The 22,179-nt window shown below is 41.7% G+C and overlaps 11 protein-coding genes across 11 annotated transcripts; 9 read left to right on the top strand and 2 right to left on the bottom strand.

Moving 5' to 3' along the window:
• Positions 1-2,244: 2,244 nt before the first annotated feature.
• On the top strand, positions 2,245-4,799 carry ATC70_003625 (uncharacterized protein; the record flags this gene model as incomplete). Its single annotated transcript, XM_064822981.1, has 2 exons — positions 2,245-2,458; positions 2,512-4,799. The coding sequence occupies 2 exons, from the start codon at positions 2,245-2,247 to the stop codon at positions 4,797-4,799; spliced, it is 2,502 nt and encodes an 833-aa protein (XP_064679581.1).
• A 310-nt stretch (positions 4,800-5,109) lies between these two features.
• ATC70_003624 (Ubiquitin carboxyl-terminal hydrolase) lies at positions 5,110-6,090 on the top strand (the record flags this gene model as incomplete). The annotated part of the gene is made up of 3 exons (XM_064822980.1): positions 5,110-5,231; positions 5,284-5,728; positions 5,782-6,090. 3 exons carry the CDS (start codon positions 5,110-5,112, stop codon positions 6,088-6,090), a joined length of 876 nt encoding a protein of 291 aa, XP_064679580.1.
• Positions 6,091-6,735: 645 nt separating this feature from the next.
• Positions 6,736-7,882, top strand: ORC1 (Origin recognition complex, subunit 1; the record flags this gene model as incomplete). Its single annotated transcript, XM_064822979.1, has 2 exons — positions 6,736-6,820; positions 6,885-7,882. The coding sequence occupies 2 exons, from the start codon at positions 6,736-6,738 to the stop codon at positions 7,880-7,882; spliced, it is 1,083 nt and encodes a 360-aa protein (XP_064679579.1).
• A 175-nt stretch (positions 7,883-8,057) lies between these two features.
• ATC70_003622 (uncharacterized protein) lies at positions 8,058-10,054 on the top strand (the record flags this gene model as incomplete). The annotated part of the gene is made up of 9 exons (XM_064822978.1): positions 8,058-8,256; positions 8,313-8,480; positions 8,536-8,658; positions 8,713-8,741; positions 8,793-9,515; positions 9,579-9,597; positions 9,654-9,726; positions 9,785-9,959; positions 10,019-10,054. The coding sequence occupies 9 exons, from the start codon at positions 8,058-8,060 to the stop codon at positions 10,052-10,054; spliced, it is 1,545 nt and encodes a 514-aa protein (XP_064679578.1).
• A 20-nt stretch (positions 10,055-10,074) lies between these two features.
• Positions 10,075-11,540, bottom strand: ARG2 (Amino-acid acetyltransferase, mitochondrial; the record flags this gene model as incomplete). Its single annotated transcript, XM_064822977.1, has 6 exons — positions 10,075-10,272; positions 10,332-10,529; positions 10,582-10,764; positions 10,823-10,972; positions 11,030-11,185; positions 11,250-11,540. The coding sequence occupies 6 exons, from the start codon at positions 11,538-11,540 to the stop codon at positions 10,075-10,077; spliced, it is 1,176 nt and encodes a 391-aa protein (XP_064679577.1).
• A 902-nt stretch (positions 11,541-12,442) lies between these two features.
• On the top strand, positions 12,443-15,453 carry ATC70_003620 (NAD(P)-bd_dom domain-containing protein; the record flags this gene model as incomplete). The annotated part of the gene is made up of 3 exons (XM_064822976.1): positions 12,443-14,650; positions 14,704-14,799; positions 14,857-15,453. The coding sequence occupies 3 exons, from the start codon at positions 12,443-12,445 to the stop codon at positions 15,451-15,453; spliced, it is 2,901 nt and encodes a 966-aa protein (XP_064679576.1).
• Positions 15,454-15,637: 184 nt separating this feature from the next.
• Positions 15,638-16,599, top strand: ATC70_003619 (uncharacterized protein; the record flags this gene model as incomplete). Its single annotated transcript, XM_064822975.1, has 4 exons — positions 15,638-15,707; positions 15,773-15,786; positions 15,854-16,093; positions 16,156-16,599. 4 exons carry the CDS (start codon positions 15,638-15,640, stop codon positions 16,597-16,599), a joined length of 768 nt encoding a protein of 255 aa, XP_064679575.1.
• Positions 16,600-16,742: 143 nt separating this feature from the next.
• Positions 16,743-18,290, top strand: ATC70_003618 (uncharacterized protein; the record flags this gene model as incomplete). Its single annotated transcript, XM_064822974.1, has 7 exons — positions 16,743-16,893; positions 16,954-17,032; positions 17,094-17,195; positions 17,255-17,505; positions 17,569-17,975; positions 18,036-18,119; positions 18,171-18,290. 7 exons carry the CDS (start codon positions 16,743-16,745, stop codon positions 18,288-18,290), a joined length of 1,194 nt encoding a protein of 397 aa, XP_064679574.1.
• Positions 18,291-18,631: 341 nt separating this feature from the next.
• Positions 18,632-19,516, top strand: ATC70_003617 (uncharacterized protein; the record flags this gene model as incomplete). The annotated part of the gene is made up of 5 exons (XM_064822973.1): positions 18,632-18,869; positions 18,929-18,994; positions 19,058-19,152; positions 19,220-19,332; positions 19,396-19,516. 5 exons carry the CDS (start codon positions 18,632-18,634, stop codon positions 19,514-19,516), a joined length of 633 nt encoding a protein of 210 aa, XP_064679573.1.
• Positions 19,517-19,646: 130 nt separating this feature from the next.
• On the top strand, positions 19,647-21,017 carry PCL1_2 (PHO85 cyclin-1; the record flags this gene model as incomplete). Its single annotated transcript, XM_064822972.1, has 4 exons — positions 19,647-20,217; positions 20,276-20,444; positions 20,508-20,515; positions 20,584-21,017. 4 exons carry the CDS (start codon positions 19,647-19,649, stop codon positions 21,015-21,017), a joined length of 1,182 nt encoding a protein of 393 aa, XP_064679572.1.
• Positions 21,018-21,056: 39 nt separating this feature from the next.
• Positions 21,057-21,792, bottom strand: PCL1_1 (PHO85 cyclin-1; the record flags this gene model as incomplete). Its single annotated transcript, XM_064822971.1, has 5 exons — positions 21,057-21,119; positions 21,179-21,327; positions 21,401-21,602; positions 21,673-21,701; positions 21,756-21,792. The coding sequence occupies 5 exons, from the start codon at positions 21,790-21,792 to the stop codon at positions 21,057-21,059; spliced, it is 480 nt and encodes a 159-aa protein (XP_064679571.1).
• Between the last annotated feature and the right edge of the window lie 387 nt (positions 21,793-22,179).

Genomic DNA, 22,179 nt, shown 5'->3' with positions numbered 1-22,179 from the left:
ATCTCAATTTTCTTTGGATCCGGAATACATCACAATTTGGACGAGTATTAGCAAGGCCTAATCCTTCAATTTCAATTGATCGCAGTGTTCATCCTGAAATCGACATTTTCTTCTATAGCGTGCATAATGTCAAAATGACTGTATTAGCTTCGCGCAACATCCCAAAACGTTAATTTGAACATTGCATATCCAGAATATTGACCTTTGGACCAAAAACTGCTTTTCAGATAATAGCAATTAACTCGGCACTTTTGCTAAAGAATGGCCAAGCAAATAACACCATTAGATGCATCTTCAAAAGAGCTACAGAAAAGTATATAACAATATGGAGGAGTTAATAGTACTAAGTTAATCAAATATCGCAAAAACGATCAAAATTTGAAAATGAATCGATTCTGGTCGGCGGACAGCCAACTGATTTTCTCAGCAGATTTTATGCTTGAAACGATGAAAACAATCGATACTTTTGTACTTGACACAATCCAAGTCATTGCAAAAGACACCTTTATAGTGAGAAACTCTCAACAAAAACAAAAAAAGTAACCTAGCTAAGTAATTGTCCTTTTTAAATCCATGGTCTCCATGTGGACAACATCGCAATCATAATTATCATCGTCATTGTCATCAAAAGGCATTTGGAACAGCCAGCAGCAGCGACGTCCGCCAAATTTGGTTCAAGCTCAGTTTGTTTTTTTCTGATCAAGATTGGCCAAATTTTGTCTTTTGTCGACTTCTTAAATCTATTTCTTGGTATCTGACTATATAAGTCGTGATGATCATCCCATGCTTCCTAATACATCCTAATAGTACTTTTTAAGGCGCTTCCAATGGTGACAAGTAAAATGGATGTTTTGACTGAACTTTTTGAGCAATTCCAGAAAATATGAAATACGGTTTTAGGCCAAAATGTCGAGATTTTGCATATGAAGACCTCATAAAAGTAGTTTCAGGGGTTGCGTTGGATCGAGAGAAACATTTTGATTCAATGTATACCATAGTAAAATTATTCATTTTCAAGGTGAAAAATGCGATCGTTTGATTTTCGATGAAAACCAGGAGGTACCCCTCATGGTTTTTGGTCGATTTTTGGCCTTATTTTTTTTTTTGGCCCAGAAAGTTGAGCAAAGGTATCAGAAAGTTACTGCTACTCGAGTACAATAATTTGGTGTTATTCCGGTGGCCCAGAAAGGTCTACATGTCAAGATATGAAGGCTTGAAAGCTGTCAAATTTGGTTATGTTTTGCTTTATAACTTATATTTACAGGGCATAAATCACACCTCTGTTAGCTGTACTTTTCTGAAAGGGAAGTTCTGCAGCCTATGCAACTTTTAATTTGAATAGGAGGCATATTGATTTTGGTAAAGCTCAAAATCATTCTCTAGACTTCACATGTATACAACTAACCTTCAGTAATGCAAATCAATAAATTACACTACAGCCCAAACTGAAAGTTTATATTGATGAATTCATACCTACTAGGAACAAGAGACTTGCATTGCCGTCGTTCATCGTCTTTTTGTATTTATGTTACGTGCAATACAACAAGAAGTTTGTAAGTCTACCAATATCTAGAGACGATTTGTTGTGATACATTAGCCGTTGGTGCGTTGGTTCAAACAAAAAATAGCAGGCAAAGCAAGCGCTACAGCACTGCTGGACAGGGTGTGCATTTATGAGCTTTAATATGTTGTTAGTACGTAAAGGCAAAAAAAGGTTGGTACGTTAGCCATCATCCCAAACCTAGTGCACACAATCGAGCTTTAAAATGGCTCTTGAAGAACTGTGTGCTCCAGGTACATGCCCCAGGTGAGAAAGCTTATATTATAAATGAATCCTCACTTGTCTTTTAATAACAGAAGGTCTCAGAAAGGTACACAAGGTTGTTGATTTTGTGTCGCATTTGAATGTCTGCAATGGATCTCCAATAAGAACGCATTAGTCCAGAACCGTCTCAGCAAGCAGTGTATAAATGGGTGAAATGAAAAAAAGGGTCCGCCCCTTCCCTTTTCCCTTCCTTTCCTTTTCTTCCTGACCCTTTATTTCTTTCCTTGTTATCATTTGTTATATCACTTGTCGTTTCCTCCTGTCTATTAACAGTTCAAGGCTTAGTAACGTCAAAAAGCAGGGAAACAAACGAAAAAAAAGTATAAAACCTTGCTACCAACAGATAAAATAGTGTGGTTACTCAAATGCTTATTAAAATTAGGGAGAGAGAAAGAGACACGAATATTTAATCAAGAAGCATGTCCTCGAGTCAAGTTTCTCGTTGGGAAGAGAACAGAAAATATGGTGTTATCATAGATGCGGGTTCCTCTGGATCCAGAGTGTATATTTATTCTTGGAAGGATCATGAATTTGCTAAAAATTCATTCACAATTGAAGAGTTGAGGGGGAAGATTCCTATCGTAGAAAGAGGCGATAAAGACGGGCTGAAATGGACAAGCAGAGAAGAGCCAGGTCAGTGTTTCCATGTCTTGTTTGTTTAGCTGTGCTCATTCCAATATATGTAGGCATATCAACCTTTGGTTCGAAACCAAATGAAGTGGGCGAGCACCTCGATATGTTGCTCGATTTTTCCAAAGAAGTGGTACCTGAGGACAGCCATGCTTCAACACCCATCTTTTTGATGGCAACTGCTGGCATGCGTCTACTACCTGAAGATCAACAAACCGAATTACTGAGTGCAACATGTAATTATATGCGCGAAAAGACATCCTTTTTCATCAGCGATTGCGACAGCCATGTTCGAATTATTCCTGGAGAATTAGAAGGCGTGTATGGTTGGGTTGCAGTCAACTATTTGATGGGTGGATTTGACAACAGTATCAAGGCGTACACAGAAAAGAAGAGTCCGGATGACCAAGTGGAGCAACACCATACGTTTGGATTTTTGGATATGGGCGGTGCGTCTGCCCAGATTGCATTTGAACCAGAACACCATCAGAGACAAGAGCACATGCACGATTTAACGCGCATCACACTGCACACACTGGACGGTAGAACAGTCGATTACGATGTCTTTGTCACTACATTTCTGGGCTATGGAAGCAACGAAGCAAGAAGACGATACCTCGAAGATCGTGTCAAGAAGCTATTTGCTGCTTCCAACGGCAAGAAACTATTGGATGAGCACCGTATGCTGCAGCTTGACGATCCATGCCTCCCATTGAATCTAAATTTGACAGATGCAAGCTCAACAAGCGTGTCACTATCCCTCCATGGCACTGGTGATTTCGATAAATGCATAGAATATACGGTGCCGCTTCTGAACAAGGATGCTGACTGCCCAACAAAGCCATGTCTCTTCAATGGCGTGCATACACCAGACATTGACTGGTCTGTCAACAAATTTGTGGGTATTTCCGAGTACTGGTACTCGTCGCATGACATCCTCGGTTTAGGCGGTGTCTATGATTTTATTGAATACGAGAAAAAGGCAACGGATTACTGTGGTAAAGACTGGTCTCATGTGCTGGAAGAAAACCAGGATCTGGGTGCTGCTGAATTACATCGTTATCAGATGCAGTGCTTCAAGTCAGCCTGGATCGTTAATGTGTTGCATGAAGGCATCGAAATTCCGAGGATCAAAAACCCAAGTGGACATCAAAACTTGACTGAAGATCGAGAGCTATTGGAACAGACAATCGAGAGTGTCGACGCAAAGAACTGGAATCCACCGTTTCAAAGTATTGACACCATCAACGATATTCAGGTATCTTGGACATTAGGTGCCATGTTGCTTCATGTCGCCAGCAAAATCCCGCTCATTGATCATCAAGACGGCTTTCTGGGCCACAGCACTGACGATGAAGGAGCGCATGAAATTGCGGATGGTGTATCGCAGAATCCCAATCCCTCTGGATCGCACAATGAGGAAAATTCCAGCTTTTTAGACGACGTCCGAAGCAGATCAAAGCCGACAGCCCTGAATATTGTAGCTTTTATATTCGCCATCCTATTTATTCTGTGGCTTCTGATGCGATGTGTACAAAAGAGACAAATTAACAGAAACAATGTGGGAGCCAATGGTGGTATCCTCGGTGCGGAAAGTGCCATCACTGGCGCTGGCTCAGCATGGCGATTTGTGAACCCAATGACCTATCTCAGTTCAATTACAAACTCGATTTCTCGATCCACTATATCCATGCGACATTGGGCGTCCAGAGTGCTACTTGGTAGAAACAACCAGCAATACACAAGCGTCAGTAACATCATTCCAGTAGATATGGACACATTTGACGATGGCAGTGGCAGTGTGATGAATGGAGCAGCGGACGGTAATGTATCCATCACAATGCCAAGCAATGACCGAGTGCTGGGCGTATCCAACAAAACACCGAGCGTCATTTCCAAGCAATACTGGAACAAGAAACGGTATAGCGGCGATAGTCATAATGGCATATTTCAGATGGGCGATGTTGTTGAAGGCTCAAGCGTGCTGCCGTTCAGGACATCTTCAGCCATGGGTCTGGCCAATCGAAATAGCAGTGCCTCCAACCTAACAGCGCGCACAGGCAGTTCGCCCAATTTGAATGGCATGGTAAATGGTTTAACTGCCATTGATCGATCCCCATCACCATTGGCTGCTGAAGTCAATATGACAAGATCAAGATCAAGAGTTGGATTTGTCATTCACGAGCAATCCGATGAAGAAGACTATGCCATCAGTGATGGACCACTGCCATCCGATAATCCTGCTGCTGCCTGGCTACAGAGCGCGAGTCGATTGGCGAGTCCTCGAGGAAGTCCGCGAGGGAGTTTAGACGAGCGTAGAAAGAGAAAGGAAGAGACAGAATGATGACAGGAACACACTTAATAGATATCAACATTTAATTTATAACACACACACACACACACACACATCCTAAATATCCCCCCCACCCTCTCACCATACGCCATCACACTGAACGTTAACCAGCACTCATCCATAGATCTTGACATTTGACATAATAAACCTCGCATTGGAAACTTGATCTGCTGCATGGACTGCTTAGGACAGTTACCATGTGTGGCTTTTTTTTTGCTGGTGGGAGTAAAAAAAAATAAGAGGATAGATTTTTTCATGTCAATTTTGCTTTACTACCACACATTTATATCATTTAATCCTCATGTCTACTTTGTACAAAGCTGCTGAATTGGTCAAGACCAAGGCCAATGACCGTAAATCCAAAGACAAAAGAATTAACAAGCAAAGAGTCATGATGCTCTCTTCTCGTGGTGTCACTTTCCGGTAAGCCATTGTGAATTTGACAGATTTCAAGAAAACTAACAAAACACTTTAGTTATCGCCACTTGCTCACCGATCTCGAAGCCTTATTACCTCACTCAAAAAAAGACGCTAAGCTCGACACAAAGAACAACCTCTACATCTTGAACGAACTGGCCGATCTCAACAACTGTAACAACGCCGTCTTTTTTGAAGTTAGAAAGAAGCAGGATTTGTATGTTTGGATGGCCAAAACTCCCAACGGCCCCTCTGTCAAATTCCATCTTCAAAATTTGCACACCATGGATGAATTGAAGATGACCGGTAACTGCTTAAAGGGCTCCAGACACATTTTATCATTCGACAAGACATTTGATTCTGCTCCTCATTGGGGTCTTTTGAAGGAATTGTTGGGTCAAGTCTTCAATGTGCCCAAGGGATCTAGACGCTCCAAGCCCTTCATTGATCATGTCTTGTCTTTCTCTATTGTCGATAACCGTGTTTGGTTTAGAAATTATCAGGTAAGCTTTGCTCGTGAGGATGTGGATTTGCATATTGACTTGGGGTATGGTAGATTGTTGAAAAGAATGCTACAAATACACCTGGTTTTGATCCTTTGGATAAAGAAGATATCTCACTAGTTGAAATTGGCCCTCGCTTCTGTCTCACTCCTATCCGTATCTTTGAAGGTTCATTTGGTGGTCCAACAGTGTTTGAGAACCCTGAATTTGTTCATCCCAACTTTGTTCGTTCAGCTCTTCGCAAAGACAAGCTTCAAAAATACAGCCATAGACAAAAGAACCAAAGCGAGCGTGAAGCTAGAATCAAGATGGCTGAAGAAAGCAGAGAAACAGAGGCCAGCGATAAGCGTGTTTTCGAGTAGACGAATAAATGTTGTACTGTACCTTTTTTTTTATTTTCAAATCAGTGGGGATATTTTTATTGTGTTGTATTGTGAAAATGCCGAATTTAGTGATGTTGATAGTTATTTGACATTGAGTCTTTGAGCTTATTGTGCTAGTAATGATTGTACGCCTCCATGCAATGCTCATGAAGTACATGAATAGAATGCATTGAATGTCACCAAGTGCAACAGATCAATCAAAATAGAGTTTTGAACGATGGAGTGTCACCATAGCATCCCGCTTGAATTTGCATTCCGTTGATTCAGTGTTCTAGAAAAAAAAAATAGCTTACAAACGCCATGTAGTTTGGTTGATATCACACTCTATCAACAATGGCTGCAGTACCTGTCAATTTAAAGTCTAATTGCCTTTCAATCAAGTAACTGGGCAGTTTACTAGGAGAACAATGCCTTGGCTAGTAGATTGGCATGAATTCGCCTTGAGGTTTGGAGCTAATTGACCAGCACCAATTCGTCCGGGATTCTAAAATGGTAGAATATGCCAGAATGATGGAGAAAAAGAGAACAGTCTATCCCGATCCCCTATAAAAGAAAGCTCATGATGAAGATCAAACTTTTTTTCTTCCTCTGTGTATCTTTTTCTATATAGATTAGCTTGTTGACATGGAAGGAAACGATTACTATGAGATTCTCGGTGTCCCCAAGAATGCTTCCGAAGCAGAAATCAAGACTGCCTATCGCAAAAAAGGTGAGATCAATTTATAATGTTTAGCATTGCATTGGGCATATACTAACCTTCCTGAATTGAAAAGCTCTCAAATGTCACCCTGACCGCAACAAGGACAAGTCTGCCAAACAGCAATTCCAGCAAATTGGTGAAGCATTTGAAGTGCTTGGTGATAAAAATAAACGTCGACAATACGACAGAGAGACGGCTGGCGGCAAGCGATCGTTTGGTACATCTGTGAATGCAGAAGACACTTTTGCTCATTTCTTCTCCGGCTCTGGTTCCACTGCCTATTTCTCTACCAATGGTACATCCGGTAATCCAGAAGACCTCTTTTCTCACTTCTTTTCCTCTTCCTCTGCCATGTCTCAATCAAGCAGCGAAGATGAAGACTTTACTGATCTGTTTCGCAGCTACATGCCCAAACCTGCATCTCCTCCATATAGTACATCCAGCAGAAAGAAGTTTAAATCAGCCAGACGACAGCCCTCAACTTACTACCCCCCACCTTCATCATTCGGGTTTGATGAATTCTCTCGCAACCATCAATTCCAAGAAAAGCCTCGATTTGTCAAGCGATCTCTGCCGGTGTCATTAGAGGATTTGTATACTGGTACCACCAAGAAGCTCAAAGTAACCCGCAGTCTCTCCAACGAAACGACAGACAAAATACTCACTGTCAATGTTAAGCCTGGCATGAAGACAGGCAGCAAGATCTCCTTTCCTTCAGAAGGCGATGCACTGCCATCAGGAAAGATGCAGGACCTTGTCTTTGAGATTGAGGAAAAGCCTCATGCTTCATTCATTCGACATGGCGACAACCTGCAAACAACTGTCAAGCTCACCTTGAAGGAGGCTCTCACTGGATTCAAGAAATCGATCCCGCGCTTGGATGGCCAAACCGTAACCACTGTAGAGACACAGAACCGCATTATTCAAAATGGACAGGAAGAGATCCTTATAGGCGAAGGCATGCCCAACGAAGAGACTGGCGAGAAGGGTGATTTGATTGTACGTTTCCAAGTAGAGTTCCCTGAATCATTGACACCCGAACAAACTGAAGGTTTGAAGAATATTCTCTAAAGGAATATTCAACTGTACATATACGCATTATACCCCCCCCCCTTTCGAGTGGTTCATGTTACACGCTCATGATAATCTGCTTGAATAAAAATATAAACTCATTTGGTTGCTTTTTATCATTAAAATGCGTCTTTCTTACTGTCTCCCTCGTATACCCCACTGTATTGTTTGAAATATGGATGGATTAACAAAAAGAGGCACATTCCTCAATACAACAGTTTCTTCTTCTTCTTCTTCTTCTATTTACTCTCAAGAGCCACAGCCAGAAGAAGAGCCGTTGTTAATGGATTCAGCACATCTCAAAAACGACACAAACATGACACTGTGGTCAGTCCTTGCAACATGCATTGCCTGTATGGGAGGGTTTTTATTTGGTATAGTGTCTATATTAATTGCTGTGATTGGAAATGCAGCTAAACAGCACACGTAGGCTACGATTTGGGAGTTGTAGGCGGTATGCTGATTGCGCCATCCTTTCAAACGTATTTCCACATTGATCCCAACAATAAGATACAGGAAGCTGAAATCAATGGAAACATTGTGTCTGTATTACAGGTTGGATGCTTGTTTGGAAGTCTATTAGCAACCAGTACTGCAGGTAGCAAAGAGCAGTAAAATCTCTCGGTTGGACACTCAATCTTGAAACATAATAGATACTCTGGGTCGAAAATACAGCATCATGACAGCTGCACTTGTGTTTTTTATTGGAGGCGTATTTCAAATCATAGGTTATAATCTGATGATATTGTACCTGGGAAGGGCCATCTCTGGATTAGGTACAAATACTGTATATTCATTCGCACAGAAACAATCTGCTAATTGGGTTTTAGGCGTAGGTGCTTTGAGTATGCTCGTCCCTGTAAATACTGTCTTGGGTGGACAAAGATCTGACCACTGACTTTTGCAGTAGATTTATGTGGCAGAAATTGCACACCAAAGGCACAGAGGGCTATTAGGGGGCTTGTGGATGTTCTTTATTGCTACAGGTCTCGCTTCTTCATATTGGTCAAACTACATTGTGAGGGTACTGATTGACCAACACGACAATATGCTGTGGCGAATTCCTTTGATCATCCAGGTCATCCCCTCCGTCATGCTTCTGTTTGGCATGGCATGGCTATTCGAGACACCTCGCTGGCTTTGCGCTCACAATAAATCGGAAGAAGCTTTGCAAGTGCTATGCAAAATTCGTGGCTCTGAGGATGTCAAGGAGGAGATGCAGCGGATACAAAACTCTCTCAGTCTTCAAGCAAAAGATACATCATGGAAGCAGGCCCTATCCGTCGCAAACAGAAAGCGTTTGCTCTTGGGATGCGCATTGCAGGCACTTCAGCAAATGACGGGGACTAATGTGATCAATTACTTTAGCCCCATTATATTCAAGTCGATAGGGCTTTCATCAAACGAAGCAGAATTGCTTGCTACAGGTGTTTATGGTATACTAAAGATGATTGTTGTACTGATCGGCTTTTCTTCATTGATTGATCGTTTCGGAAGACGGCCACTACTCATTAGCGGTGGTGTGGCAATGGGAATGTGCATGTATGCTGTTTCTGTGTGTGTCGCTTTGAATCCTATCAACAAGGCACCACAGAGCCTAGATGCACCGTCCATATCTGCAACTGCTGCTTTGGTAAGTCCACTCACTGCTCAAAAAATTCTGCTTTTCTAACACTACTGTATATGAATCAATCAGGGAATTGTGTTCATGTATTGTAAGTTGCACGTCTATGTTGAATTAATGAAGATCAATGACACACTTTTTGAATAGCTTATGCTGTATTCTTTGCTTTATCCTGGGGACCATGTCCATGGCTATATTGCTCAGAGATTTACCCAATGAGGTATGCACATGAGTCACTTGATGCTTCAGCATCGAATCTTCTGACATGATGTCAATAGTACAAGAGCAAAAAGCACTTCGCTTACAACAGCAGTAAACTGGATTTTTAACGCTGCCATTGGAAAAGTAAGCCCTATCATGTTGGCAACCAATACGATTGGAACATACATATTCTTTGGCAGCTGGTGCATTGCAGCAAGTGTCTTTTGTTATGGGTTCCTACCAGAAACCAAGGTAAGATGCACCAAATATGTATACACTCATTCTATAAGCTTACATTGTGGCGTATACAGGGAAAGACATTGGAAGAAATCAATAGTTTATTTTAGCTTTAATAAATGGCTCTGATTTAAGCATAGTTCAACTTGAGGTTACCGCTGGAGGCCTTCAATGTTACTGTGTTCTGAGTGTCTTTATCATCGCCATAGTAGCCAGAAGTAACACCCCAGCTGCCAGAACGACGGTGAATGCCTTGAGGATGACTTGATTGAACAATGCGTCTTCCAACGAATGATTCCAATTTAAACTGACTGTTGAAGGCAATAGGCTATTATACAATGAGCATGAGTAAATCCATGAGCTGCCATCCATAGCATGAGTACTTACCACTTCTACTGTATTATGGCCATTGGCAACGACAACCTTGACATCAATATTCTCTTGATTGTATTGCTCGACTTGCTTGATGGAAATATCGTTATGCCCATTTGCAACAGATGAAGTAAGGTCATTACTTAAGGTATCGATCTTTCCAGATACATGTCCATTGGCAACAGCAAATGCAGTAATACCAGATGAGATACCCTATATGTTCATCAGTATGCTTGTGCCAGCGGGTGAACAACAGATTACTTACATCTTCAAATTCAATATAACCGTTGGCAATAGAGATGGCAAGGTGTTCAAATGTCAGATTCTTTCCAAGAGACAAGCCGTTGTTGGCCAAACTGATAGCTAAGGTAGACAAGGCAGCAACATCAGGTACACGGACACTGATATCTATAGAGACACAACCATCTTGTCTGTAATCTTCATCAGCCTATTTTGTAAGACTATTAGGATACTGTCTCTGCCTGTCAAATCAAATGTATATTTACACGAATGATCAATGAATACACGCCTTGCTCTTCATCTTCGGTCTGTTCAATCCAAAAGACATCTTGCATTTCCTCATGATCAAACTTCAAATCAAACTTGACAACTGCATTGGATAAGCTTCCATCGACAGAGACAACCGTATCTCCTTTCTAAAGATAGAGTGTGAGCCTATGCATGTGAGGATGAGATGCGATTATTCAGCTTACAGAGATTTGGAGAGAACTGTGTCTGCGGGTGTTTGTCTTTTGATCAATGGTGAGGCGAGGGAAAGTTTCCTGATCAAATTCAAATTCGGACAAGCCTTCATAAGGGATGGTGGGCTTATTGGCATCATTGCAAGTAATGACCAAGCCTGAAGCAAACTAGAGTTGGAAGCAAAAGCATGAGATGAGCTGTGCCTAGTCAATAGATGCTACATGTACATACCACATTGTCATTGTAAGTGACCACATCTTGCATGGATTCCAGCTGGAAAGAGTCATTAATGGCAATGTCTTTCTCATTTGACTTTCTTTGCATGAAAGGTGCATTCATGGCATTAAACATAATGTAAAAGAACAGGCCGTACACAAAAGCACGGGGGATATGCTCCTTGATCCAGCATTTCGCTCTTGACGATCTTGTGTCAATAATGATAGGTTGACTATTCAATGGAAGCAAGGGCTGCTTTTCATCAAGCACGACAATGGTAGCAGGAGGATTGGATAGTGGTTGCATGTTTTTTTTTTATATGTATATGTGTGTTTTGTGTGATTGAGAATGCTGAGAAGATGAGAACCGGCTCTTTTTATACACAGGTGGGAGAGTGGATCCGTGTAACTTGAGATCTTGGTCCCTTGGCATTTGGCAAGACCTCAAGAGCCAAGAACCGAAAATCCGCAACTCGAGTCTGTCGATCTTTTGGCTCTATTTGCTGCTGGCCTTTTCGTTTCAGCGGGCTATTTCATTTTGACAGCTCACTACTGCTTGATCTCTTTACTTTTCTCTCAACAGAGAAGACGACGCTTCGTCTTGGCTTCCGCTTTTAGCCATTTTTTACTTTTTTGTCCAGTCCTCAGATAGCCATCCTGTCTCAGTCAACAACCAAAAGTAGCATTGTACATGCCGCAGCTACGTGCTGTTACGGAGCAGCGCAATGCGAGCATTGCATTTCCTTCTGAGGAAGATGCTCGAAAAGTATTTACGGCATTTACCGTAGAGTCAAATGTACGCACTTTCCAATGATGGAAGCAAATGCCTCTTTTTACAACCGATAATTTGCGATATAGCCCTTGACAGATGGTACCAAAAGCCGTGTTTATAGATAAGCCCAAGAAGCTACTCGCAGTGTTGGCTTGTAAATCATGCGTCGACAATTTACGAATAGTTCTTTTGGGTCCAGCAGTGGCAACCATGCTTTGATCTTACTCTCAAATATGAATTGATGCTTACAACGTACATGGTTGATCCATAGAGACGCACTGAACATTTGCTCATGGAATGGGCAGGGTTTTCTGGAACATTTCACAATGGCAGATGATGAGAATGGAGTTTCAATTCGATTTGAGTGGTGGTGATTGTGGTATTTCATTCAAAACGTTGATCAAGACTATTTGCTCTTCTTTTTCCTTTTACAATATATGCATTATTCACAACATTGGCCATTCTACTTGTTTATTCTTTTACCGCTGGTGCTCACAGCAAAACCGAGTTATAAAGCAAAGCAATGTTTACGCTATCGTGACAATGACATCTTCGCAGAGACCTGTCCAGCTTATTCCCAAGGTACAGTCGATTTCTCTGCTGCTCTCTTTCCTGATGCCGCCGTGATATCAGACTTGAGCAAACCAAACATTATAGAGAAGCCAGTCTACAATGAGCCAGTACACAAAGAACCAGACAATGGCTTAGAGGAGCCTGCCAAAGCAACGAATTCACTCCCATCAAAAAAGACAAACAACGATGACACATGGCAAACGCATGATACGCAAGACAGCAGGCCCCATACCACCATCAATGATACAAAACAACAACAAGACGCAGCGTCAAACAACGAAAAGCGAAAACCACTGGTATCATTTGAAGAATGGCAAAAGAAGATTGCTCAAATTGAAAACGACAAGGAACGTCGACACAAACGAAAGACGGTAGAAGATGAAGGAGATGGATTGCCCAACAAGAAGCAGCAGATGGTGGACAGCATTGATGGAGGATTTGCAGATGATTTTGGATCCATGTTTGAAGATCTGCTAGGAGGTGTTGGAGGCAAGGACAAGAAGAAGCCCAATGTCTATGCTGAGGGAGAATACATTGCACCCAGCCAGTCTGGCCCAGACAGCAAGAACAAAAAGAAGCAGCAATTTGCCGATGTCCGTATGAAGTCGTTAAAGGAGAGGTTCAACTACGCGTCAACCGATTGTGCAGCGACAGTAAGAAAGGTCAACAAACAAGCAAAAGGCGCACAGTCTATCTTGTACGAGTCAAAGGATCAGTATTTGCTAAACAAATGCTCTGCTGATAAATTCGTGATCATCAACTTGTGCGAGGAGATTGTAGTGGATACCATTGTCATGGCAAACTTTGAGTTCTTTTCCAGCACCTTCAAGGATTTTCGAGTGTACGCTTCATCCAAGTACCCCACCAAAGACTGGCGACTTCTGGGTCAATGGCAGGCGAGAAACACGAGAGATCTGCAAGTATTCAAGGTGCCATACAGCGGATTCTTGGAGTACATGAAAATTGAATTTCTTACTCATTATGGCCATGAGTATTACTGTCCCCTGAGTCTGGTGAGAGTGCATGGTATGCCGATGCTGGAATTCTACAACACGGTCGAGAGTAAAGATCAGTATCCTGTGCTGGAGGAAGAGCATTTATGGCCTGCAGAAGTCCGTGAACAGATTATTCAACCTCAATTTGATGTAAACGACACTGCTGAATCCTTTCCTGTCAAGATGGACTTGGATGAAGATGATGTGAAGCTAATCATTCCGCCTATCAACACTGCAATAGAGACGCTCACATCATTTGAGCCTGAAAATACGGTGCCGACTCAAACAGACACAGCATTAGAAGTGAAGGCTGCCAAAACCATTGTGAAGGAACCAACAGAAAATGATATGGCAGATAAAACTGCAGAGGAAGAGACAGGGATTGCTGAGATTACCATTACTCAAGTCATTTCACAGACGGAAAACAGCGTGCCTATCACACCCAGCGACACATTGATAGACGCAAGTAATACGACTAGATCAGACACGGTTCCGCTATCATCTTCCTCGCCCTCATCGTCAAGTAAAAAGAAGACCAAAGTTGCATCTGATAAAGGAGCTTCATCGTCGAGTATCAAGAACCCAAGCAGCACAAGCAGCAACAGTGTTATTGCAGCTAGCAATGCTGTCAAGAGCGATATTGATAATATGAGCAGCGAGAATACTGACAGCAGTACTGACATTGCAAGCGGTCAAACCAGCAATGAAGCATCTACTGCCGATAACGCAGAGGCCGACAGCAACACTGCACAACATCATGTAGATTTGACAGTGTCAACCACATCATCTACGACGATTGTATTGCCCCAGAGCCCTCTGCCTGCGCCACAGCAACCCAAGCCAATCCCTCCCATTGCGCATCAAAAGGAAGGCAGTACGCAAGAATCCATTTACAAAACCATCATGAAGCGATTGAATGTACTCGAAGTGAATATGACACTATCACAACGCTTTCTGGATGAGCAAAACAAGATTCTCAACGATGTGTTTATGGACATGGAGAAACGACACCAAGATCAACTGATATTGCTGATTGGACACTTGAATGAAACTGCCAGTTATAAAATTGATAGCATGGTAAGATATGTACTGAACGTTGACGAGTAAATGAGGCTTACACATGTGTATAGAAACGTCGCTACGAGCAATGGTACGAAGATTTAAAGGATCAAACCGAGAGCGATATGAGAGAAATGACGGCAAAGATTAGTATTTTAGCAGATCAGGTAGGTCCTACTTTGACACTGTCTTTGTATGTCTATAGGCTCATACCTATAATGTAGTTATCCTTTGAAAGAAGGGTGTCTGTGTCTCAACTTGTCATCATGATTACATTGTTTGTATTCATGGCACTGTCCAGAGGGACGTTTAGCACATTATCACCTGTCATGGCTGCACAGCAAGAAGAAAGAAAGCGAAGGGAATCCATTGATCAATCCTCCGGCTTATCAAAAGAAACACTAGACATCTTACAGAGATCAAGCGATAATGCCACAGACGCCACAGTGCCGTCCATGCCAACTCCCATTACAGAAGAACCCAAGCTGTCCATCATGCGAAAATTAAGTGAACTACCAAAGAAGCCAAGCAACCCTAGAAGACATAGCGATAGTCCATACCATATAATGGCAACGGCGAGTAACGATGATGGCATGTCACGGAAATCAAGCTATGAATCACTTGGTATTGAAATACACAACGAACTATTGCATAAGAGATTAGATGATCTATCGCAACAGCAACAGCAGCAACAAAGACCACCGCTCAGTAATGACACTTGCAGAAAATCAAGCTTAGAAAACCTTAAGGAAAGTGCTTCAATAATCAAAAATCGCAAGAGATCAAGCACAAGCCCGCCGTCTTCAGCTATAATTCCATAGACTCAATAAAATACCTACAAGTGAAGACGTATACTAGTAAGCTATTTTTGAGGTTGAAGAATCATTGAAGAAGACTATACTGGCTCATGCTTGAAATCAAATGAGTCTCAGCTGTACAAGAGTCAAAATTTTTGGTTTAAATGAAAATGCCATTCTCTTTTTTTTTTTTTACAGCTACTACAACATGAGTTTACTTGCTGGTCTTGTGAATTATTCAGACGATGAAGGATCTTCTTCTGGCGACGAGGCGCCAGGTAAATAAAGAAATCATTTATGCATTATTATTAAAGAATAAAGACGCATTGACACCTTGTATTAGTTGACATTCTCCAAGTAATAAGCTACCTCAAAACACGCTTTGCTTATAAGTTTTGTATTAACTATCGATTCTCTTGATTAGAATATAAAAAAGACAAAGGCAGAGCCGCAACCAAAGAAGCCAGAAGCGATAGCCCCTATGCTACAGCCAGTGAAATCAGCATTGCCGAGTAAAGTGCCAGCACCACCATCGGCGTCAACGGCAACCATGTTGGAGCACAACAAACGATTGATGGCTGCTTTGGCTGCTAAACCAATTGCAGGCGTAGAGAATTGGGGAATCCCTAATGAGCCAAACACAGCATGCGATGCTGAAAGACAGGTAAGATGTCGAGTATCTCGCTTGTGATGAGTGTCGTGTTATTCATGCAGTTATTCAAATAGGAACGTATAACGCATTTCTTATCACTGAGAGCCTCTGGACATCGATTAAACGACCATTTACAGCACAACAAGGCATTTCGCAACCCTCGTATCTATACAAAACTCGTAGAATTCACTGAAGTAGATGAAATAGGCAGCAACTTTGAGAAACAAGAATTCGATCCCCATGGATTTCCGGCAGAGATGTATATTGATGGCATTCTAGAGACACAGCGAAAACTTGCAGAGGAAAAGGCAGCACAGCAACAAAACAGAACCTCTGTCCATTTTGTCCCACAGCAACAGCAACCAACACAACAGCAATCAGCAGCCATGGCACAGGCAATGGCGACTGCTGCCAAAGTAGCGAGTCGAATAGCGAAGCCGCCTTCTCAAGATAATGTTGTCGTACCTGAAAAGCGAAGGAATAAATGGGATGATGATCAGCATTCGTCCAAGAGATGAATTTACATGTTTGACGTGCTTTGAGTCACAGGCAATCTAACTGGTGCCGCTGCCCAAATGTTTTGCATTATTTGAATAAACATCTTTTTTTTTTTTTTTTTTTTTTTTTTTTTTTACGCTTGACATCTCTCTTTTTCCTAATTATGCGTATGTTCCAACTGAATAGTCGCCTTGCCTTCAATGCGAGGGCTTTTCAGCCAGTATGTGCTTATAGACGATTGTATAATACGGGCTTGCTGAGAAAGACATCGACGTTGCCTGATAAAGTTGGATTATGTCTGACAAAAGAGCAAGGTACACACATGTTGATAGATTACCACTACTACAAGTCTAACCTTCCAAGCTACTCTCTAGTTTCAACCGATAAAGACAGTGATTTGATTGAATCTCGTCGACCTGGAGATATCATTCAAGTTCCTGGAAGTACATATGGGTAATGATGAGATGTCATCCGTAAAAATGTGATCTGTAGGCTCATTGACGTTTGGATACAGAGGACAGTACGCTCTCAAGTGGACCCAGAAACCCAATAATGTATTGATTGTCAAGAAGCCAAATGATATCAAAACGGAAAAGGCGTTTGTGGAAGTAGCAAAGTAAGACCAGGATCTCCAGTTGAAAGAGATCATTCTGACTCAATCGATTGAAAAAAAAGCTGGCTCCATCAATCACAACCAGACATGAACATCATTGTAGAGCCAGAAGTAGCAGAGCAGTTTCAAAAGGAGCTTCCCTTTGTGCATGTCATTGAAAAGAGCCACAAAGAAGACTATACTCGCACAGTGGATTTCGCAGTTACTTTGGGTGGAGATGGCACCATGCTTCATTTATCGTCCTTGTTTCCCAAGGCAGCGCCTCCAGTGGTGAGCTTCTCTCTCGGCACACTTTGCTTTTTGATGTCCTATAGTAAGTAGCCTAATCAGAGGATTAGCCATTGGGAAGATGCTCATACCTTTTTATTGCTCCTAGGGTTTGAAAAATTTCGACATGTATTAGATGACATGATTGCTGGCAAGGTGGGGCTTATGATGAGAATGAGATTGTTCTGTTCGTTGCATCAACCCAATGGAAAGAGAATCGAGGTAGACGGCGTAGAGGTGGATGACAGACAGGTGATGAATGAGGTGACATTGCACCGTGGCCGATTCCCTCATCTGACGACCATTGATTGCTTTGTGGATGAGCAGTATTTGACGGAATGTGTAGCAGATGGTTTGATTGTGTCTACACCCACTGGATCCACAGCCTACTCATTGTCCGCTGGCGGTCCAATCGTCCATCCCAGTGTTCAAAGCTTGGTTTTAACACCCATTTGTCCTCGTTCATTATCATTCAGAACTGTGTTACTACCGCCAAGCTCAAACATAGAGTTAAAGGTAGGCTTGCTGTATGGATACTTTTCGGCACAAGATGCTAAGATGTGTATGTATCATTAGATTGGTGACAAGAGCCGTAGTCAAACGGAAGTGTCTATTGATGGCCAGGAGATTTTCATGTTGCATAAAGGCGAATATGTCAAGGTATTGAGTTGAATATTCCATAAGAATCGCTGTGCTTATCATGTATATTAGGTGAGGATGTCAAAATACCCCATTCCCTGCGTAACACATATCAGTGATGGTGCTGGCTGGGAGAAAGATATCAATGAGCTGCTCAAGTGGAATCAGACATTTGGCAGCAACATTCAGTAGCGTAAACTGTAATAAATGAACCTGTCTTTTTCTTGATTGAGCATCTGAATCTCTGCTTTGCTCTGCCAATAAGATGTCTACCGCCAGGCCCACCCTACACGATGCTGGATGAAGAAGCCCCCCCCCCCGCTTCCCTCTACTCTTGCTCAACAATTCCTGCAAGCACCAGAAAAAATATACACTCGAATATACGTTAAACCAATCGCATGTTGTGTGCGTACATTCAAGCTCCAATTTGTTGATGTTGTGCGTGTGTGTGTATGTGTGTCCCCCCTTTTTTATTTCAAGTTGTTGAGTAAATAATTTTCTTCTTCTTCTTCTTCTTCTCTTTATTATTCACTATGGCAACTGCAAAAAGTGCTTCTTACGATTACCTCATAAAACTCTTGCTGATCGGCGACTCTGGAGTTGGTAAAAGCTGCCTTTTGCTTCGTTTCTCTGACGATTCCTTTACACCATCTTTCATCACTACTATCGGTATTGACTTTAAGATTCGTACTATTGAGCTGGATGGAAAGAGAATAAAGCTCCAAATTTGGGATACTGCTGGACAAGAAAGATTCCGTACTATTACCACGGGTGAGTTATTTTGCAGGGCGTTATGTGAGAGCTATGTATACTAATAGGAAACATGATAGCTTACTACCGTGGTGCTATGGGTATCTTGTTGGTCTATGATGTTACAGATGATAAATCCTTTGGAAGTAAGTGAAATGCGATGGGACACAGAAGAGCCTGATACTAAAAGAAGCATATACATAATACAGACGTAAGAAACTGGTTTTCAAATATCGAGCAGCATGCTAGTGAGGGAGTCAACAAGATACTTATTGGTAACAAGTGCGACATGGAAGATAAAAGGGTGGGTTTTTTCTTTTGTGTGCCATTCAGTGATAGCATCAGATTCTTATGTCTCTTTCTCTCTAAAGGTTGTTTCTGCCGAACAGGGCCAAACATTAGCAAACGAACTAAATATTCGATTTATGGAAACAAGTGCCAAGGCTAACATTGGAGTCGAGGAAGCCTTTTTCGACTTGGCCAGGTAAGCATTGTCTGTTTCTATCTGCAAGATGTGGCCCCACTAAACACCCCCTATTCTACACAGAGACATCAAAAAGAGATTAATCGACACACAACAGGCTCAGCAAACACGCCAAAGAGAGGAAGTTAAGCTTGAATCGCCTGCAAAAAACAATGGTAACAATTCCTCAGGTGGATGCTGTTAATGAAATAAAACTCTCCTCCCACTCTCCTCATGACATAAAATCTGTGTTTCTTCTCCTACGTTTTTTTTTTTGTGTATTTCTTCCCTTTTTCTTTCCGTTTCTTACACTTTTTTCTACTAAAATCAACCTAATGGCATCGAGCACCACTGATACTGCTGCCACAGCACCCACCAAAGACTATGTCACTTCTGTTGGCCATGCCAATGTTGGCTCAGATGCACAGCTAAGCTATCTACGTGACTTATACCTCCCCAAGCAGCAGAATGACCGAGACATTGATGAAGCAGCAGGTCTCGTTGTGTACAGGACAATCACATCGTATCCACCTGTAAAGCAATTGAGACCCTCTGAGCGCAAACGCATTCTGGTTACTGGCGGCGCTGGCTTTGTAGGCTCCCATCTTGTCGATCGTTTGATGTATATGGGCCATGAAGTCATTGTATTGGACAATTTCTTTACAGGTTCAAAACGCAATGTGCAGCATTGGATTGGCCATCCTCATTTTGAATTAGTGCGTCATGATGTTGTCGATCCATTTATGATTGAAGTGTCTCAAATCTATCATTTGGCGTGTCCTGCATCGCCTCCTCACTATCAGTACAATCCAACAAAGACAGTAAAGACAAGTGTTATGGGCACCATCAACATGCTTGGTCTTGCAAAGCGTACAAAGGCTCGTTTCTTGTTGACATCTACATCAGGCAAGTGTTTCATCTCGTTGGTATCAGGTTCATGTTGGTATTGATGCTGCTGGATTAGAGGTGTACGGCGACCCTGAAGAGCATCCTCAGAAAGAGACCTATTGGGGTCATGTGAACCCAATTGGCCCTAGAGCCTGCTACGATGAAGGTAAACGTATTGCAGAGACATTAACGTATGCCTACATGAGACAAAACGATGTGGATGTTCGTGTTGCTCGTATCTTCAAGTAAGACTATCACAGACAAGTTATTTTTAACCCTATTAATTGAAAAATCTCATGTATTTATAGTACATTTGGTAATAGAGAATATCACATTCAACTACACACATTTGCAAATAGTCGATATTAACCCGCTGATTTCTAGGCCCTCGCATGTCACCTGCCGACGGTCGTGTTGTGAGTAACTTTATCATGCAAGCCATCAAGGGCGAATCTTTGACGTTGTATGGAGACGGAGCACAAACAAGATCGTTTCAATATGTGCATGATTTAGTTGACGGGCTTATTTTACTCATGAACAAAAACTACAGCGAGCCTGTCAATCTGGGTAATCCTGAAGAATATACCATCAAGAACTTTGCAGACATGATTAGAGAAATGGTCTTGATTCCTCCCTTGTCGCCCGAGAATGTCGATATCAAGATCTTGCCAGCTGCATTGGACGATCCCAAAAAGCGCAAGCCGGATATTACCAGAGCTAAAAAGTATTTGGGTTGGGAACCTGGATTTTCCGTGAAACAAGGTTTACAGGAAACTGTGGATTGGTTTAAGATACAAGTAAAAGAAGGGTCCATTTAATCATATACAGCATTATACATAGAATAAAACAATCTTTTTTTATTTACTATGATTTTCAACTAATTTACCAACCAACAGATATTTGCTCGCAAAAAGATTCTCCTAATTGTTGTACGAGATCAGTCTACTGTCCATCCCATTATTGTGTCTTCTTTATTTACCCATTCTCTCAGAGATTGCCAATCATCCGCCTCTAAATCTTCAAGTTTATCTATAGGTCCATGTGGATCCACCATCATGTCTTCATCAAATGAGTTTTTGGCTAACCCTCGTGACGCGTCGTGTCCAGCAAAGTTGGCATAAGGACTTCCTGCAGATGTATGATTGATATGAGCATCCATTGTGCTATTACATTGAAGATGAAAAAAAAAAAAAAAACTAACCAGGTCCATAAAAATTTCGGCCTTGGGTAACATCATAGACTGAGCCATTGACGCCCATCAAGATGCGAGAATCATTTTCTCCATTGTAAGGTAACAGATCGACAGGCGTATAGTTTTTAAATATGAGTACTTCTGGATGCTTGGCTGGAACCTGTGGTGGTTTGTTTGAGATTGTAAAATGTCGCAGTATGTAGGTCAGGATCTAGCATGTTAAAATGAAGTGAGTCGTTTTCAAATTCTGCATTGTGGTCCTTCGCTTTCATTATAATTACTGCTGCTAATGCCCAGTTGATTGGATTAGCTATGAATAGCCATGGATTAGTTGCCAGAGCCAAGTTTTCATACAAACAGCTACCTTTGAATTGATCCAGTAACAAGTGCAATGTCGACATTGGATGAATGAATGTAGTAAAACAGAAAAGGACAAAGAATATGGAACACTCCAACATGAGCAGGTTTTTAAAACTCTTCAAATACCGCACTGTTAATAGATGAGCGATAACTTTGGCATGATAAAGCACGGTTTGGCATATAAATACTATAAAGTACTCTATAATCTGCTTCCATATAAGGGCAATGTTATCACATCACTCGACTATTGTATTATGGCGTTTTCTTTCCTCAAAAAAATAGCGCCCGGAATAAAATGCATACCAATATTCATTGCAGAGATATGTAGTCTGATTGTCCGCTGATTTTCTAAATAGAGTTTCGTGTGCCAGTTGTCAGACCTTCCTAACACTCAATAAGGACGCCTCCCCTGTAGTTCGATTATTTAT

This window comes from Mucor velutinosus, assembly GCF_035048745.1.
Source record: "Mucor velutinosus strain NIH1002 chromosome Unknown tig00000165, whole genome shotgun sequence".
Classification (NCBI taxonomy): domain Eukaryota; kingdom Fungi; phylum Mucoromycota; class Mucoromycetes; order Mucorales; family Mucoraceae; genus Mucor; species Mucor velutinosus.
Note: the sequence above shows the minus strand (reverse complement) of the source record. Positions and strands in the feature narration are given on the sequence as shown.